The sequence below is a fragment of the Enoplosus armatus genome, chromosome 22 (genome assembly GCF_043641665.1).
Source record: "Enoplosus armatus isolate fEnoArm2 chromosome 22, fEnoArm2.hap1, whole genome shotgun sequence".
Lineage (NCBI taxonomy): Eukaryota > Metazoa > Chordata > Actinopteri > Centrarchiformes > Enoplosidae > Enoplosus > Enoplosus armatus.
In genome coordinates, this window is record NC_092201.1 from 6,322,116 (window position 1) to 6,339,643 (window position 17,528).

Sequence of the window (17,528 nt, forward strand, 5' to 3'; positions counted from 1 at the left end):
TAACATATTGATATGTAAGGCCCACATAACAGGCCACATGCAAGAATCTATAATGTGAAGCGCAAACAACATATACACTGAAACAGCTGCCAAACACATTGCTCTCCCTTAAATAAACACATCGTCGTGCACGGAGCTCAGAGGAGATCAGAGGGAGAGCACCATGGTGTTTTTTCATTTACTGGGAATAAGGAAGAGCTCTGTGTTGAGGGGAACTCAGAAGGTCACTCCACTGGCAGAGGGACAAACCTTGAGAGGAGTTATGTGCAACGCACACACAAGCTCGAGTGAGTGCATATGTGTACATGAACGTGTGTGTTTACATCTGACTGGAAATACACCAGTGATAGTGACGTTACATGTCAGACTTGTTGAATCACTGTGCTATGCGAGCGTGCAGGTAAGCGGAGATCATTTCCCATAACATTGCGTGAGCTTGATGTGTAGGTCGAGTCCATCCTGTTGCAGTATGTTGCAGCAGAAAAAACTGTCAAATGTACAAACAGTACACACGCAAACAACCAAAGCACGTGTACAAACGCAGTATAAAGGACTCAATAGAGCCTTGAAATCGCTCACACTCACACATCATGTATTTTTGAACATTTGTTTCATGACTGGCACATAAATGATGCATTAGAAAGATATGAAATGTTAGTTTAAATTTGACCACGCTCATGAGATGGTATAAATACTGCTAATAAATTCTCCTACAGAGCTCAAGAAGGTGATTATGTTGCTGACTATGTAAACAGTTTAATGAGAAAGAGACACTGACGTATATTTAATCTACTATATTACCGAAGCACAACTTCAAACACAACAAATACTGCACACACTGACTGTACTACAAACCACAAGACACAGTTAAATAAGGCAATGGCGCCCTCTGTCTGTCAACTGAAAGACAGCTGCTCTTAAACAGCAGATGTTGCAATGAAGCATCACTTTCTTGCACAACATGACAGCATAATAGAGTGCATTGAAAATAGGAGACATGGACCATTGAGATTTTCTTTTGAAGCACATTAAAACAAGCAGAGGAAGACAGAGTGTAATATGTTTACAGAAGGGAGAGGGTATTGTGAGACGTTTCTTGAAAAGGTTGCTTTATGACTTGACATCACAGCTCATTCTTCAGTTGCACTAATTTTAAGTCAGATTCATAAACTCTGTTGAATCGAACATGTTTCTTGAGACTGTGTCACACTTACTCGACTATATGTTTTGTTTTTTTTAAGTTGTATTGAGTTAAATTATACTGTATGTTGTCCATCACCTGTAAATACTGCATCTTAATGACATGAAATGACAGGAACAGCAACACCTGAATGACTATCTGCTCTAACACCTTCAATGCAACTGCATCTTCCACCATTTAGAGATCACATCACTCTGCGCAAAATGTTCAAATGACTTTTACTGGCTTACATGTTGTAGGTGCCCACTACCAGACACACAGACAAATGATGGGAAAAGATGAGGGGAGAATAGCTTACAACTGCAGTGAATAAATCACACTTACAAGCACAGCTGCACAGGTGAGTAACATTAGCAGTATGTGTCAGTCATGAGAGGGTGGAACTACCACCCTTAAAATGCTGCTCATTGGAGCTTTAAAAACAAACCAATGTAAATGTAAAATCCTGTAAAATAGAAAGATTAACATGGTAATGATTAACACAGAGGTTGAGGCTGATACTGAATGTTCAGTTGATCACGACAGTTAACTGTTCAGAGCGTGAGCAGTATAAATCTCATTAGCACAAAGAAATAACTTACCACTAGATATAACAAAACACTTTTAATCCACACACACACACACACACACACATTCACATACATATGACTAACAATATCATTTATTTTAAGAAATTATATTATTACAATGTTCATTAAATTAGGATCTTTCAAATCTGGACCCTACTCTAAAGAAATATTTACACATTTTCACAGTGAATTTGGTACATTTGGTTGTAATAACATGGAGAGAAGTGTCTTCAAACCCTGTTAATACCAATTTTCTCAAAATAAACTCTGAAAGGAACAAAATTAATGAGTCATAAGAAAAGTCAGACAAACGTGAATAGATTAATGAGATTAAGGCAGGGAACAGGTAATGGCAATTTAGCCCCCACTCAAAAAAAGATCCATTTCCATCAACAGCAACAATAATGCAACACCAACACAACTAAGTGGGTTGGCCTTACAGATAGAAAGTGTGACAGTATTCCAATAATCAAAGGTAAGTCCCTTCTACTCAGTGCACTCTACCTACTAATTCCAATTACAATAAGCATCTATGTAACGGTATCCAAACAGGAGGAGGCGTGTGAGAAGGTCCGAGCCTCACTTTCCTGCTCAGGGCTGACTGAAGGTTCACGCCAGCTCCTCTTTCCTGCTAATATCTTCTGGAGAGATGTTGGTTGTTCTGGTAGGTCAGTCTGAATAAAAGGCTTGGGGGTTGAGAGCTGTAAAATGACCTTTCTTAGCCCAAAGAACCACTAAAAAGTCTCATGAGGACGGGTATGTCAGGAGGACAAGGTGGACGTGCGAGACGGGAAACGGGTGATTGACGATCGCAGCGAGAGCTCAGATCAGTCCTGCCTCTGAGGCACGCAGCCCTCCATCTCCAACACCTCGGGCCAGCCCTCAAATTTGTTGGTGTCTGCGCTGTTCTTTATATGCTGAGGAGGTAAAGACAAGACACACACACACACACTCACAATGTGTTCCATATGAAACCAGATAATCTGCATTGTCTTTCTAATCTAATAGATATGGTATCCTAATCAGACAAGCCCAACAGGCAGGGTGTGACATTCAGGTGAGGTTTAACAGATGCCGTAAGTATGACTGACATGAACAGGGTTGGGCTGATTGCTGCTCTGAAAAACACATACAGTACAATAACCTACAGACGCTTGTGAATCAAGTGTTTTGTATCTTAAAGGCTACACTAGATTATACTCATATACAGTAATTACTTAACCGCCAGAAGAACGTATTTAAAGCCTTGCATCATCTCTAACTTTTACTAGTGAAAGTGCAAGGTGTGCACTATGTAGTTAGCTACCTAGACAGTCAAGCATTCTCATTGGTCTATCCTCACTAACACAAAGTTCCTCTAAACTCACCAAACAGATTAGATGTGAATGCAGTTTAACATCTGAAGCTACAAGAGCTCTTTATTTCAGTGGTTGGGGTGAATGCTGATATTTTACTCTTGAGCTAACATGCTGTGGATTTGCTGGCAGTACAAACTTTAATAGTTTCATCTGATGCAAAGTTAATTTCAGAATAGCTCCCTTAAATTGATATATTGAAATAGGATATCTGTGTAATAGTTTGTTTAAGGGAGTAGATGTAAACATGGGATTTGTGGGTCCTGTTACCTGCTCAAATGGACTCTTGGTCTTGATGCCTTTCCCGCCGACAAAGATCCAGTTATCCCGGAAGCCCAAATTACTGACAGCTGAGCTGCCCAGATCAGCAATTAGCTTCCTGGCTTCATCATTGAGTCTACAGAACGAAGAAGACAGATACGATTTCATGGCCACATCTGCAGCGACGCAGCCAACATTAGAGATAACTAAAGCAATTTACATGAATCATGTGACTCTAAACCGTTTCAGTAAGCGAGGGGATATTGTGGAAAAAGCCCTTACTTTGTTGAGGGATCATCAAATGAGGCCATCATCACGACTATCCCGTCATCAATTTCCTTCAGGAATTTAATCAAAGGAGCCACATCTACACAAGGTTACACATGGTTAACACAATGTATATGTGTTTTTAAATGTCTGAAACAAAAAGGTTCTGAAATATACTCACCTCCTGCCCACATATCAAAAAAGTCTGTCTTGATACCTTCCCCTGTTCTCCCTGTGGGGGAAGAAGATCACAATTTAGACCACTTTAGTTAGAAATGTTTCGTTTTTATTACCATTAATTAATGAATAAACGCACAGAGAAATCTACAAGTAGAACCAAACTATTCTGTTGTGCAAAGGCTTAAGATTTCTTTTTAAAATGGTTCCATTCATTGTAGTACTTCCAGTGTAACACTGCTGCTGTATCATATAACTATCAGCAGCGGCTTATTTATGAAGCACATTGACTGGAACTCCAGCCGATAACGTTACCATTAACCAGGGCAATGTTGATTCCTCTCCCCACGTTATTCTTCACACCGCTCATTAGTCTGAAACAAAGAAAAGGAGGACAATGAGAGTAAAGTTCATATGGACAGTTTCATAATATCACACTATAAAAAAGGTAGATATAAGCAGTAAGCGTTTATTAAGGTGTTTGTTAACGACTATGACTACTCATCCTGTGGGTTACAATGTAGTAAAACACAAGAGTAATAATATAAAATATGTCTTCAAACACTGCACATTAACAAACACTGTCTTTTTTGCTGCGTACAACTACATTTTAGTGTGTTACACGAAAGCATTTATTAAATGTTTATATACTTCCAATGAATTCTAAATAGAACTTAATTATTGTGTTACCCCGAGATATGTTTGACATGACAGCACTTCCTGGACTTGGTGTGCACATGCATGTCATTTTCCTACCTTAGTCAAACATTATGACAGCCAGGACTTTTTACAGCTGAGCTGTTCTAGCAAACATGTCACAAACACAAAAAATCTTATCAAAACTATTGAATATTGTCATTATCAATTCATTTAACAAGTTTATGTTTGTATGTTGTTGTTGTTGTTGGTGGTGTTGTTTTGCTATTTAGCAATAAATCATTTTATCTATAAAATATTTAAAAACGTCTGACCAACTGTCCAAAATCCAGATGTTCAATTTATAATTATATAAAACAGAGAATTTGAGAAGCTGAAACCAGTCAGTGTTTGACATTTCTGCTTCATACATTAATGATCAATTATTAAAATAGACGACTAATTTTCTATTTAATTGGAATTAATCGGAGCAATGCAAGCAGAACTCTTCAGCCACGGAAGGCAGCTGCAGTATAATGTATTTAGCCTTCAAGGCTGTCTTGATTAGTTACTATGACAACCATGCATTTGTGAAAACTACAAGAATTAGCTGTACTGTTTTAGTGCATTCTGTTTACATGTTCATCTATAAAATTGGCATTTCAATTGAAACTTAGCACCAGCTGAAGTGTTTTTCTGACAAAAGCAACTAATGACTTCTAATGCTCCCAACGGCCGGGTAGATGAAACACAAGACATGACAGTAGACCACTGTACAGATGTTTGTGTAAGAACATCAAATACGCCATATTTGCATACCCGGAACTCCATAAAAAGGTGTACAGTAAAATAAAGTTTAATATTGTAAAAAGTAATATGTGCTCCTGTGTTTCCGGAAGTTTCAAGATGTCATTCACTTACAATTTGTCCTCCAGGCACATTCTGGGCCCCACCACACTGGCCGCTCCACTCGCCATCTTGAAGGCAAAGTGTCCAAGTGGACATGACTTGGACAGCCCACATTTGTACCTGACTGGCTTTGTTGCTGTGAACAGAAAACCCCCATTTACACGCCAAGAAACAGGTAGCACAATATCAGGTAACAAGTGGTGCAATTACATAAGCCTATCGACAAACAGGTGCAGACACAGAACAAAAAGCAACGGTTCCACTTGAGCTCTACCAAAAGGAATCTATTTACACTATAAATGGCACTAAGCTAAACACACACCTTAAAATTGATGCACACTGCAAGGATTTAACCACAACTACAGCACTGTGTGACACAGGGTCATTATTACCATTCTTGTGTAAACTGGTATAGAGAGATTTAAAAAAAAAAAAAAAAAAAAAAGGAAAGTATCAAAACAGATTAGTCATTGAGAAAACAAAGCAAAAAGACAAAATTATAATAATTTAAGCATACTTACGGCCTTCATTCACTTGCATAGATCTAGCTGAAAAGCAAAAAATGTATATATGTTTGAGGAGATTTTTAGTTGTCATTTAAATGCAGCTCTGTGGGGAAAACTCTGTCCATAAACAAAACACATATTGCTAAAGCAGACAATGAGCAGTGCTGGACACACAGTGCTTTCTGTAATGTGAACACAACCTACAGGCCCCAAAGAGCCAAGGTATACTATCAACAGTACAAAATACTTCCTCAATAACTGAATAAATAGGTGTTATGTTTCGTTTACAACCGATACTCTCCCACTTCCTTTTGTACAGCTGCTCAGGGCTTCAACTGAAGTTGAGTTTCCTCATGCAAGAAATGTTACTCACACATGACACTGCCCAGTTTAAAATCCATGTTAATCTCCAGCAGTTGAAAAGCCAGAAAGACAGCTAGGAGGAATGCAAAGATGAGCGCTGCCAACTTCAAAACACCTAAAAGTGAGAGATGAAGTTAACAGATAGACAGATGGAACTGTCAGTTAAACAGCATGAATCATCAGCATTTAGGCAGGATATTTTAAACATTACACAAAGATGTTCCACGATCTTGTGCTATTGTGTATAGCCTTATACTGTATAGCTTAAAGGTCACACACTTACCGCCAGCCCTGACCATCTTAGCGAGCCTCCAGCCACTTTTTTTCCACAGCTAACAACCTGTGATGATAAAACAAACCATCACTTTGTCAGTTTTAACTATTTATCTGTGCCCGTGTTGAACGGAAGGTAGAGAGAGGGTCCGTAACAGCTGTTGGGTGACGTTAACTTTAGCTGACGGTACGTTGACTGCTAATAGTTTAAATAAGGCATTACAGCTAGCTGATACCGCAGAAAGTTACTTGGGTATTTTAAAGTTAACGTCACTTTAGCTTTACTGAATTAGTTATTACAAGGCAGTAGGTCGTTATGATGCAACAACCCAGCGTTAGCTGACTGTATGATACTGTACGTCGCTTTCTAAGTGCAGTCATCTAGCTCAATTTTGAAAAGCTAACTAGCGTCAACTGTAGCATTTAACGTTAAAAGTGGCGCTACGTTGATTGGTCTGCTGTGTAACTTCCTCGTCTCTGCCTAGCTTTGCTAACTGACACTGAAATAACTCCAGCGGGAATGCATTGGTAGAGCTCATTTGGAAGTAACGTTAAAAAAGTACCCTTTGGATGAATGTTTACACCTTGTTTACCTGTTAAAATGCCACGGTCCCCACGAATCCCCGTGTGGTTCACGATATCCTGAATTGTTAAAAGTGATTCGCGTAATGACAGCTGAGCTCGTCAGTGATGGAAGAGAAGGTAAGAGGCGCCACTCTGTTGAAGAAACCGAAGACGAACAAGCGGGTAGACCTGTAGAGAGTATTTATGTGGGCCTATTATTTTCAGCCGAGAATCTAACAAGATAGTTGTGAAAAAAGTTGTTTAAACAATCTAATCTTGACATGTGACATCACATTCAGAAAGACCAGATCATTAATTAGCAAAAATGGACGACAACATCTCTTTTTTTTTACAACGTCTCATTCATTAAACGGCGGTTATTTCAGTTTTTATTTAGTTAGTTTTATATTTCGTATTTGTTACTGTAAATAAGCAACTGTGTATCAAATGTCACAAATAAAAGTATTAACAATACATTAAATGTCTTTGTCCTCTCCAATCATTACGTACAGACGTACTACATTACGTTACTTCCATACTGAAGAGTAATGGTAGGTTTCCCATGAGTGAGACATCTTACTAATAACTTATCTTTGTTCGTCAAACTAACTTCCTCCTTTTTCTTCTTCTCTGTTCATTTCGAGACAGATGAGAGACGTTACAGCGCCACCAGTATCCTCTGATTGACAGAAGCTTTGACAGGTTTATTATGCATTTAACTCGATCATGGCATATCTTAAACTGTAACACACACAATAGAAGGACACACATAATTATATGATGTATTTTGTTTTTAAAAATGCATATTTTCAGGACTGTCTTGTTTGTTTTTCACATTGAACAGAAAGTACAAAAGTGGTACAACACAGACTAAAATAATAAAAAAAATACTGTACAAATCAAAGAGTAAGCAAAGTAAAGCAATGGAATGAAGTAAGCTCAATAAATTAAGACATTGTCATGCTTGTCATTCAAATCGTCAGAACTTGCCACGAAGGGTGCTCCCATCAAAACATCCGGGATAAGTCCAACAAAATGCCGTTGGCAGTTTTTTACAGCACAGCTGCTCTCAATCATGAATATTTATTAGGCTACATCCATTAAGATGTGTCATGTGTCATTCAATAAGATCCTGTCAAAAAGAAGTACAAAAAAGGTGTCAGTGTACATAAAATCACTCCATCTGAAAGATTTTTTAAGTTCATAACAATACAAAAAAAAACTAAAAGAGTGCTAAATAACTCTTACGTCATCTGAGTCCTGCTGGCAGGCTGTGCCATTGCTGCTGGTGGCGCTTTCAAGATCGGCTGTGATGGCGTTGTCGTCTTCCTGAATCCGGAGGTTGGAGAAACGATACACTGGGGACCTGCAGAGGGCAACATGAAACCACAATGGTCAGCTAATGTTGGGTGCATGAAGGTGTACATGCAGCACAGACGTGTGTCCAGCTCACCTGTTTCTGTAAACCACCCTCCTGACGGCAAAGATGGCGGAGACAATGGCCACCAGGACGATGACTCCTGCTCCTGCACACACCAGGATCAACACCAGCTTCTCTCGCTGGAAAATACATGCAACAGGTGTTATATTCCTCAAAACTTCAACTTGAACAATTGAAGGTACACACACGCACACACTGATTAGAGCTACAGATCTACTGACCGGTGTGTCAAAGTGTGTGACTGGAGACGAGGACCTGGCAGGTGGACCAGGGCTGGGTTTAACACCACAGGGTCTGATGACTGTCTGCACTGCGAGCTGAGGAGTGAATCCCCCCTCACACCTATCACTTGCGACCTTACGGTACCTGCAAACATAGTGAGAAGTGTGTGAGTATGTACAGGAGGTGTGTCTCTTCATTTTAAAAAGGGGGTGATCATTATTACCCCGCTGTCAGAAGCTCATCCTCCTGTCCGTTCAGACAGAGCTCCAAGGTTTTATTTGCATCGCTGGATTGTCTCACACACTCTGAGGTGTTCACATGACGATAGTAACCGTAGTCACTGTTGAAGAGGACAGGGATTAGGGTCCATGCTGTCTTAGTTGCTGGGGCCAAAACATGTTCCCATACAAGCTTAAGTTCTGGTAAAACTGTTTCACAATTTGGGATTCCAGATTTGAATGTGGCGTAATATCTACATGTCGCAAACACATAAACGTACCACAAGTAATCTTCTCTGGTGCACTGGCAAGGGCTTTGCTTCTTGCTCACCACGAAGCCTCGCCCGTTTCTGCACACGGATTGCTTCTTTAGCCTCCTGTAAGTCTCTTTGACGCCCAAGACGCAGCCGTTTCTCTCCAGGTCTCCTCCCTCTGTAGAATGAGCCAACCACTCCTCATAGTCCTGGTCATTACCTGATGAATTGGATGACAACCCTTCAGAATGCAAGTGTCATTGACAATCGTTTCAAATTTGCAGGTAAAAATGAAACAAAAAAAAAAAAGTTGTTTTATTTCACCAGAGAAAAAAAAGCAAAATTTCAGCCCCGCTCAAGAGGTGACACCAAATCTCAAAGTGCTGTCAATCGAATTGGTCAAGCGGATGTGCTGTCATGTTAACGATAACCACTGTTGTGACCACACAGCAATACTGAGCAAATCTATTTCTCTATATCGTTAAATATTCATGACTAATAAAAGCAACAATGTAAAAAATCATCTTCATTCTATTTATTAGGAGTTTAACAGTTAAAAACTCAGCTAAACCTCATCCTGGTTCAAAATGATGATAAATCCTGATTGGTGCTCTTAAGTACCTGGGTCCCGCCTCTTTTAAACCAGTAAAAAGACCCCAGAGAATGAAATACAAACAGAAATCATATATGAAAGAACCAAACCTGGCATATAATTGTGTTCTTTAAAAAAAACAAAAGATTACAGAAATATCAAGGTCCACAACACGAGCACTGGATGCCTTTTTGGCCAACTGTCTTGTGTTTCCAAAGCATGCTGGTTTGTAAAATGTGACAGAAATGAAGTCTCATCTCATGGAAAGTCCCGGGGTCATGGGTTGTTAAGTTTCGGTAATGGAAAACTGCAGCGAGACTCCACTTCACTGTAGACAATTTGATGCACCTACCACCAGGTGGTAACATGCCCTATGAAGGTGTGGTGAGCCCGGGGAAGAATAAATAATACTAGTAGATTTGCATTGTAGCATCTTGACTCACACTCTCTTGTAATGAGGCTCTGGAAATCAATGGTGACGGCAACCCACATGGGCTGGTCGTCTTCCTCCGGCCGGAAGCCCCACACGCTGACATTCATGGCCTTGGTCCCCGGCTCGGATGCCAGGCCTGCAAAGAAGAAGGGCTGCTCGGTGAAGTTGTAGGACTTCCAGCACTGGCCCTCGTCTGTGGAGAACCTGGTGATGAGAAATGGTAGCAGAAGAGTGGTATAATCTGGAGCAATTTAGGTGCAAAGAACCTTTAATATGAGAACATTCTGCCTTTTCATTCAGTAAAAATATCTGCTCAGTACTTGATAGTCTTGACTTGTCCTTCACGCTGGGCCTCCACAGCCACAATGAGACCCCCAGAGTCCAATATGCTGTAGTGGTGAGTACCCTTCAGTGTCCCCCTCCAGTTATAACCCCCGTCTGAGGAGACAAACACGTCTGGGTGCTGCGACGATGACAGAGAGTCACCCACAGTACCTGAAGAAGAGAGGACATCACCTAAATATATCTTTAAATCATCATTGCATTCAAGACAAGACAAGGGATCAAAATTATCTTAAAAGACGGAATTAGAAAATGTCTCAGAGATGTTTAAAGTTGCAAAAGGGTACTGTGTAAAAGGTCTTGTATTGAAAATAAATATGGGTGCATTGCTGTTCAATTACCATGGGCGATAACCAGACCAATAGCAGTTGGCTCAGACAGAGCCAGCATGGGAACAATGCGGTTGTTGCGACTGTGCTCTCCATGAATATGAAGGTTGCACTGATGGAAAACACACACACACACACATAATCTCTTAGTGAACACTGACTAACTTGTGTTAATATGCACGTGCAGGCTTTTCTACATATGACATACCTTCTTGACTTGCTCTCCACACTCCAGATTGTCAGGCTTGTTAAGTTGCCTCCATGTCCCTCCTCTGTTAAAGGAAATGACGGACCTTATGCGGCCATCTGCAACAAAACACATCATTAAAGTCAAAGTGCAGTATTTTATCAAAACAAACAGGTGACAGATTAGCTGTTTGATTTGTGTGGATAAAAAAAAAAATCATAATTTCCAATTACATGTGGGTCATTGTGAACAAAATAAAACCACTACCGTCATCTAGTTTGTTAGTGAGGTAGACTCCCCTCAGTGACGTTATGTTGGTGAAATCGCTCTTCCTCTGCCCATCAAACAGGTGGCGCTCCAGTGATTTGGAGAACAGGATACCGCGGTCATCTGACGTGTACATGGTCCCAAAGAAGGTGTCTGCAGTGGAACAGAAGATTTTAGTTTTTCACTACCGTAAGACACATGATTATTCTTCTGATGCTCAAAGTTAGCCAATAGCCTACTCTGTTGTTAATGGTTATTTTTGCATCCAGTAACCAGTGTGAAATTAACACTAATAATTAATTAGTGATATCTTATAGTATAGATACTGCTCAGATCATAGGTAGTGTCTACTTCGTGTTAGCGGTGTATATACATGTAGTAGTGTTTTAGTGTTCAATCAAGACCAGCAAACCACATTACATGCTGTTACTAATTTCTTGTTTTCCTACTTTTATTCAAGAAACAAAAACTACTGAAAGTGATTTTTCTTTTGGTCCTCCCATCATTGTATAACTTGCCAGTGCCACAAAAGTTCTCAATGACTCATGCGTTTTGTTGACTGTAGTTTCAGTAATGTCTCTAATTGATTGTCGTGGAGGATTTATTGATGTTAAATGCAACCTTCAAAGAGAACAAGCACCTGGGAACAGGTGATGCCTCGCTGACACAAACCTTTCAACATCAGCATAACAACAACAAGTCACCATCAATCATATTTTAACTGTGTGAAGCTCACACACGTGTCAGCGAAAGCCATGAAGGGCAAGCTCAGCTGAGAGAGGTGATGGACGTGGTTTACGTTTCAGGTGAGTGTGTGTGTGTGTGTGTGTGTGTGTGCTTGTGTTACACCCTGATCCCAAGATATGTTTGTCAGCTTTTGCAGTGTAAACTAAATCTCCCTCCCTCCAGCCAACAAAAGATAAAGCCCCTCTACCCCATATCTCCCCTATTTATCTCAGCAGTACAAACGTCCCATCACCTAACCCACACAGCACTAACTGGAGCACTTGCCACGGAAAGAAATTATAAAAAAAAAAATTCTAATAATAAAGTGAGAGGAAACAGAAATAGATGTGAAAGAGGGATTGAATGAGAAGGAAACCACGAGAGGGGAGGGAGAAAGAGAGAGAAAGAAAGGAACAAAGACTGGGTAGCTGGACTTGCATGCACAAACACACACTCAGTGTGGAATGATTTGTCAGCAACACCAAGAACTTGTGAAACCAGTCCGGCCTTTACCGTTGAGCTTTTCCATTACAACAAAAGGGGCTGAGAGAGCTTTAAATTCATGCTGTCATGACAACATGCGCATATTTGTGTCAAGTGTATTTTTTAAGGTCATTTTTTAAGGAAGGCGTGTCTTCTGAGTGGAAAATATGAATGGAGTATTTTGCCTGTGTATGTTTTGTCTGTTACCTCCTGGGTTGTCCACATGCATGAAGAGCATATCTTCATCTCCGTCCAGGATGGAGTAGAACTACGGCGGGAGAGAGCACAAAAAAAAAACAAGGACTTTGTGATGACTAATTTAATCTTTGCCATAAACCTTGTCTAATCGCCGTGAGAGAGAGTGTGTGTTTGTGCTGTCAACAAGATGTCACGGGTGGGTGTTTCGCCAGAACAGATGTGTGTTCAGTTGGTGTTGAAAAAGGAAATGTTGCCATTGATGTTTTCATTTGAGGCAAACTAACGTCTGTAACGTCCAACCACCTGTGTCTGTGTAACTGAAGCGCTCGGCAGGAGAGTTTAAAACTTTCCAAAGTCTGACTCAAAGTGTGAAAGAATCATGTGACAAAGCAGATCATTATCGTCACATTATAACATCTATTTCCTGTGAAATATTTCATTACTAGTGCCAATACGGTACCTGATACAAACATAATAAATAAGAAGTCTTACAAGAACTTTTCCTAATAAAATAGTCTAAAATTGGCAACATTTTGATTGAAATCAGGAACTATCTGATCAAAGAATGAGTGAACAAGATTAAGAATCTAACCAGAAGGTCAGAGCCAGCTTTGGGTACTTGCAGTGTGGTTTGATACCAAACCTTGTCAACAGACTTGTCTGTGTGCCTGATTTTAAGGAATTTTAACTTCAAGATAAATAAGCTAATTCTTATTCTTGTTATCATAACCAATAGAAATGATGGACAAAACTGCACAACTAAGAAGACAAATAAACGAGAAGTTTTCCTTAAGCAGTTCTGAACCTGATTTCAAGAAGCTGAGTCACCTCTCTGACAGTGTTTTAACTCTCACCTGCTCAGTGGAGGCAGAAGGGAGCAGCGCTCGACTGAAGGTGTCTCCTTGGTCTGATGAGAAATACATGACACGAGGGGACCTCTGGGAGCAAAACAGTTTTCTCACGTTGATGTATTAGTGCAACATTAGTGGTCTTTTATGCGATTGGAGGCGTTGTATTCGTACAACTTACCAAGTCTTCCATCACAGAAAAGAAGAGAAAGGCTCCTATGTAGCCAAAACTGTAGATGTCCTCATGGATTGTGGTGAAGGTCTTCCCCAGATCCTTTGTCCTCTTCAGCACTAAATCCCCCCTCTCATCTGCCTCAACTGTGACGACAAGACGCAAGACAGGAATATGAGATTCACAACCTTTATTTATTAATTTTTAAGACTGTTTAAGACTTTTTCACTTGACAGGCACATTTTGTAATTCACAGATTCAACAGCTGTTGTCAGTCTGCTTCATGGAGTATGAGTCATCTGTTCAGTGGTGTGATGAGAACGTTTCCAAAGATCTGGCTACTGACTGAAACATTACTTGCACTTTCCGACATCATTAAAAAAATCTTACATTGTCTGTGCATAATGACACTTTTAGTCATTTCGTATTGTTTTTATGCTGCCTCACTGCAGAACGGATTTCCTGATGTACTTCATGGGACAATAAAGATCTAAACCGAACAGCAAACAACCACACATTGGTATTTATTTTTTAGATTAGATTAGATTTGATTGCACTTTATTGTCAGATTTTCTCTGCAATGCGAACACTTTTTAACACACATAATAAATCAAAAACATTAAACCAGACAACAAAACAATATTACATACAAACATCTGTATTACAGTCTTGAGGTTTGCGTGGTTTGTGTTTAGGGGTGGGCTGTCTTAAATAAAGCACCACAGAGGTTAAAACTGTTCTACAGAAGTCATAAATTAGCCCTTCAGATCAAATCACTGGTCACATTTTGAACTCTTTGAAGCTCTTCGGAACCATGAAATTGCATTTCGTACAGCTTCTTACCTGTGTCTGTTTGACTGTAGCTGAAGAACAAATTAATGCCAGCCCCCCTGATGGAAAGAGCAAATTAAAACCATATCACAAACCTCAATTCATTCAAAGCAATTTGCAAAAAATTCAAATAAAATTGTAATATTGGGTCATATAATACCCCTGGCCTACAGCTTTACAAAATATATGGTTCATCTACATGTGCTTTTCCTTTAGACACACTGGGATTCGGCGTGTGGTTTTGTTTCCTGTTTATTCTCACCATGAGAAAGAATGCACTCCATCATGAACTTTTGTCCACTTGGCACCAAAGTCCAGAGAGAGCCACAGACCGCCCTGCAAGGCAGGAAGGAACAGAGGAATGTTTACCTTTACTTTAAGGTGTGTTCTTGATGTGTGTGTGTGTGTGTGTGTGTGTGGGTACAAGTTTTAGCCAAGAATATTACACAGAGTAAGGGAGACAACCACGACCTTGGAAATGACAAAAAAAAGTAAGAGAAACAATAGAAAGAAGGCTGTCAGCCCTGCGACTCACATCGATGCTGAGGGCCACAAGGTAGTCAGGGTTGAGGAAATGGTAGGTGATTGGCTGCGCCAGGTGGAACGGCAGTTGGATGAACTTGAAGGTTGCCCCGGCATCCGTGGAGGTGAAGATGATCCCTCCTCGGTGCTCCACCACCGGTATGTCTGCTGTCAATATCACCTGTCAATTAAAAGCAGACATGAGACAGAACGATAAACACAACACAAGATAATGAGAAGGAAATATAAAAATCACATGGTTTACAACTGCACATTATGGAAAAGATGCTGTTCTTTCAAAGGGCAAAAAGATTTACATTCCTGGTTAAAAAAATCAACCTGCATGTCAGAGAAAATATCTTCCTAAATCATCATCCTGAACGTTAGTGTCTGAAACCTGCCCTAGTTCACAAATATTCCTAATTTCATGAGCAAGTAGAAATGAGGTAGAAAAAGCTGGAAACAAATGAGGAAAGAGCATCCATATTGTGAATGTCACCCTGATAATCCTGAGCTGAAAACGTACAACATTTTGTTTCATGATGCCGCTGTTGGCGCCAAAGCGTCAATTTGTCAATGCATTTCTGAGGGTGTATTTTTGAACATCAGCCAAAACACGGCGAGCAAAAGAGCAAAAGTGGTTTGACAGTGAAGATGTGGCACAAGTTGATTAGACAGCGGAGCGACAGGCGAGATGTCTTCACACTTCTGTGAGGCAACATAACACACACTCCTCCCCATGTAGGAACATGCAACACAGTTTCCCAACTGAAACTCACTAACTGCACAGACTTCACACTGTGGGGGCCCTACTGTTAACTCACAGAGCTCCCTGGTCCAACACTGACTCCAAACTCCTCCCTTATGAAGGTGTTGTTGATCAGATGGGAAATGTCATGGAAGGATTTCCCGTAATCGGTACTGATGAGAGAGGAAAGAAAGTTTTTACTGTGAGTTTCTGCTTGGGGTGGGATGGATGTGCTGCCCATGTATACGCTGCAATATATCAGATCCCAGCTCACCTTCGATAAAGTCTGGAGGAGCCTCCTTCTATGAAAGTATCTATCGGAGCACTAAAAGTTGACAGCACCAGGATGACCTAGGAAATGCAGCAATGTGGTTAAAATTTAGACATGACAGTTAAATTATATGCCACAGATTAGACAACAGTATAAAGTCTGAGCGTTCACACATGTTTCTGAGTCAGACTGTATCTCTAAAGAGACAGGCAGACAGCATGTTGTGTTGATGACCTGACTTCATGGTATACTGCAGTAATACTAAGACATACTCACTCCTGTACCATCGCCCACCCATGTGAGAATCACATAGGAGCCGTCGTCACCGTTGAACCCTGTCTACGAGAAAGAGAGAAGAGATACTCACAGATATGACAGCATCGTCTCTAAAGACTACAGCACATTTATCCAACCAATTTCCACTTCCTGTGATGGTCAAATAACTGGGATTAATGGGCTGATAAATACGATAAAAGTGTTTAATGGTTGATATCCACAGTGGTAACAAGATCATCAGTTTGCACAAATGTCATGTAGTATCATGATCATGCTAAAAATCTTTTTAGTGTCATAATTCCACTTCTTTCTATTAGTTTTACTTGTTTGTTGTGTTTGTTGTATCTTCTGAAACGATGCAAAATAAGCACATAAAGCAAGAAAATATCACATCCTGTCTTAGAAACAAGTTTATCTGTGTTCAAAACTTCCTTTTCCATGTTTAATAAAACTTACAACTGCCGGACTTCACAGATTTATGACTCCTTTGATGGACATTGCTCCTGCCTATTCACCAAACCCTCCCCAGCTTCAGAACAACGCCACATAACTCAGACACACCTCACCTCATGCGTATTGTCATCCAGAACCTTGTGCTCGGCGGGGGTGAGGGGGGTCCGGCAGGGGGTGAAGGGGGGACCGTGAGAAGGCCTGGGGGGGCCGGAGGAGCTGCTGATATCCCTCCTGGGGCGTGCGCGCGCTTGGCTCTGCAGGCTGTCATCCTGCTGAGTCCGGCGGAAAGTCACCGTCCTCCCCCCGCGGCTTCTGCCTTCAGCACCCAGAAGAAGGACGTAAACCCCACCGAGGACCACGAGCCTCCAGATCATATCCGATGCGAAAATAAGGGGACCTCACTACAGATCTGAGCGCCTGCCGATACTGCCTGTATATTAATGTTGCGCTCGAAAGGCAAGTGGGGGGGTGGGACGTGCTTGGACGGGTCATTAACATAAAGAGTGCTGCGTGAAGTGGTGCGTCCTCGCCAGCAGGTGTTTCTGCCCGCATCCAGGTGACCTGAGCCTGAGGATTTACATTTCAAGTGTATCTGATGGAAATGCAGCTTGTGGCCATTTGCAACTGATGCAAG

At 40.8% G+C, this 17,528-nt stretch overlaps 2 protein-coding genes across 3 annotated transcripts; both read right to left on the reverse strand.

Moving 5' to 3' along the window:
• Nucleotides 1-1,789: 1,789 nt before the first annotated feature.
• Nucleotides 1,790-7,204, reverse strand: fam3c (FAM3 metabolism regulating signaling molecule C). 2 transcript variants are annotated; one of them, XM_070928839.1, is made up of 10 exons: nt 7,111-7,204; nt 6,528-6,584; nt 6,255-6,359; nt 5,897-5,923; nt 5,388-5,511; nt 4,146-4,204; nt 3,835-3,885; nt 3,669-3,753; nt 3,396-3,522; nt 1,790-2,687 (listed from the first exon to the last, which is right to left on the reverse strand). In XM_070928839.1, the coding sequence occupies exons 2-10, from the start codon at nt 6,541-6,543 to the stop codon at nt 2,598-2,600; spliced, it is 684 nt and encodes a 227-aa protein (XP_070784940.1). In that variant the 5' UTR covers nt 6,544-6,584; nt 7,111-7,204; the 3' UTR covers nt 1,790-2,597. The 2 variants fall into 2 exon arrangements, with proteins under 2 accessions (XP_070784940.1, XP_070784941.1); XM_070928840.1 differs by lacking the exons at nt 5,897-5,923; nt 6,255-6,359; nt 6,528-6,584 and having other exon boundaries at nt 7,111-7,117.
• A 455-nt stretch (nt 7,205-7,659) lies between these two features.
• Nucleotides 7,660-17,268, reverse strand: LOC139304950 (sortilin). The gene is made up of 21 exons (XM_070928875.1): nt 17,008-17,268; nt 16,442-16,504; nt 16,169-16,245; nt 15,971-16,067; nt 15,160-15,327; nt 14,887-14,960; nt 14,637-14,683; nt 13,803-13,939; nt 13,628-13,711; nt 12,783-12,843; nt 11,367-11,519; nt 11,121-11,218; nt 10,925-11,024; nt 10,562-10,736; nt 10,252-10,445; nt 9,244-9,436; nt 8,968-9,084; nt 8,744-8,888; nt 8,535-8,641; nt 8,330-8,447; nt 7,660-8,213 (listed from the first exon to the last, which is right to left on the reverse strand). Exons 1-21 carry the CDS (start codon nt 17,266-17,268, stop codon nt 8,199-8,201), a joined length of 2,484 nt encoding a protein of 827 aa, XP_070784976.1. The 3' UTR covers nt 7,660-8,198.
• Nucleotides 17,269-17,528: the final 260 nt, after the last annotated feature.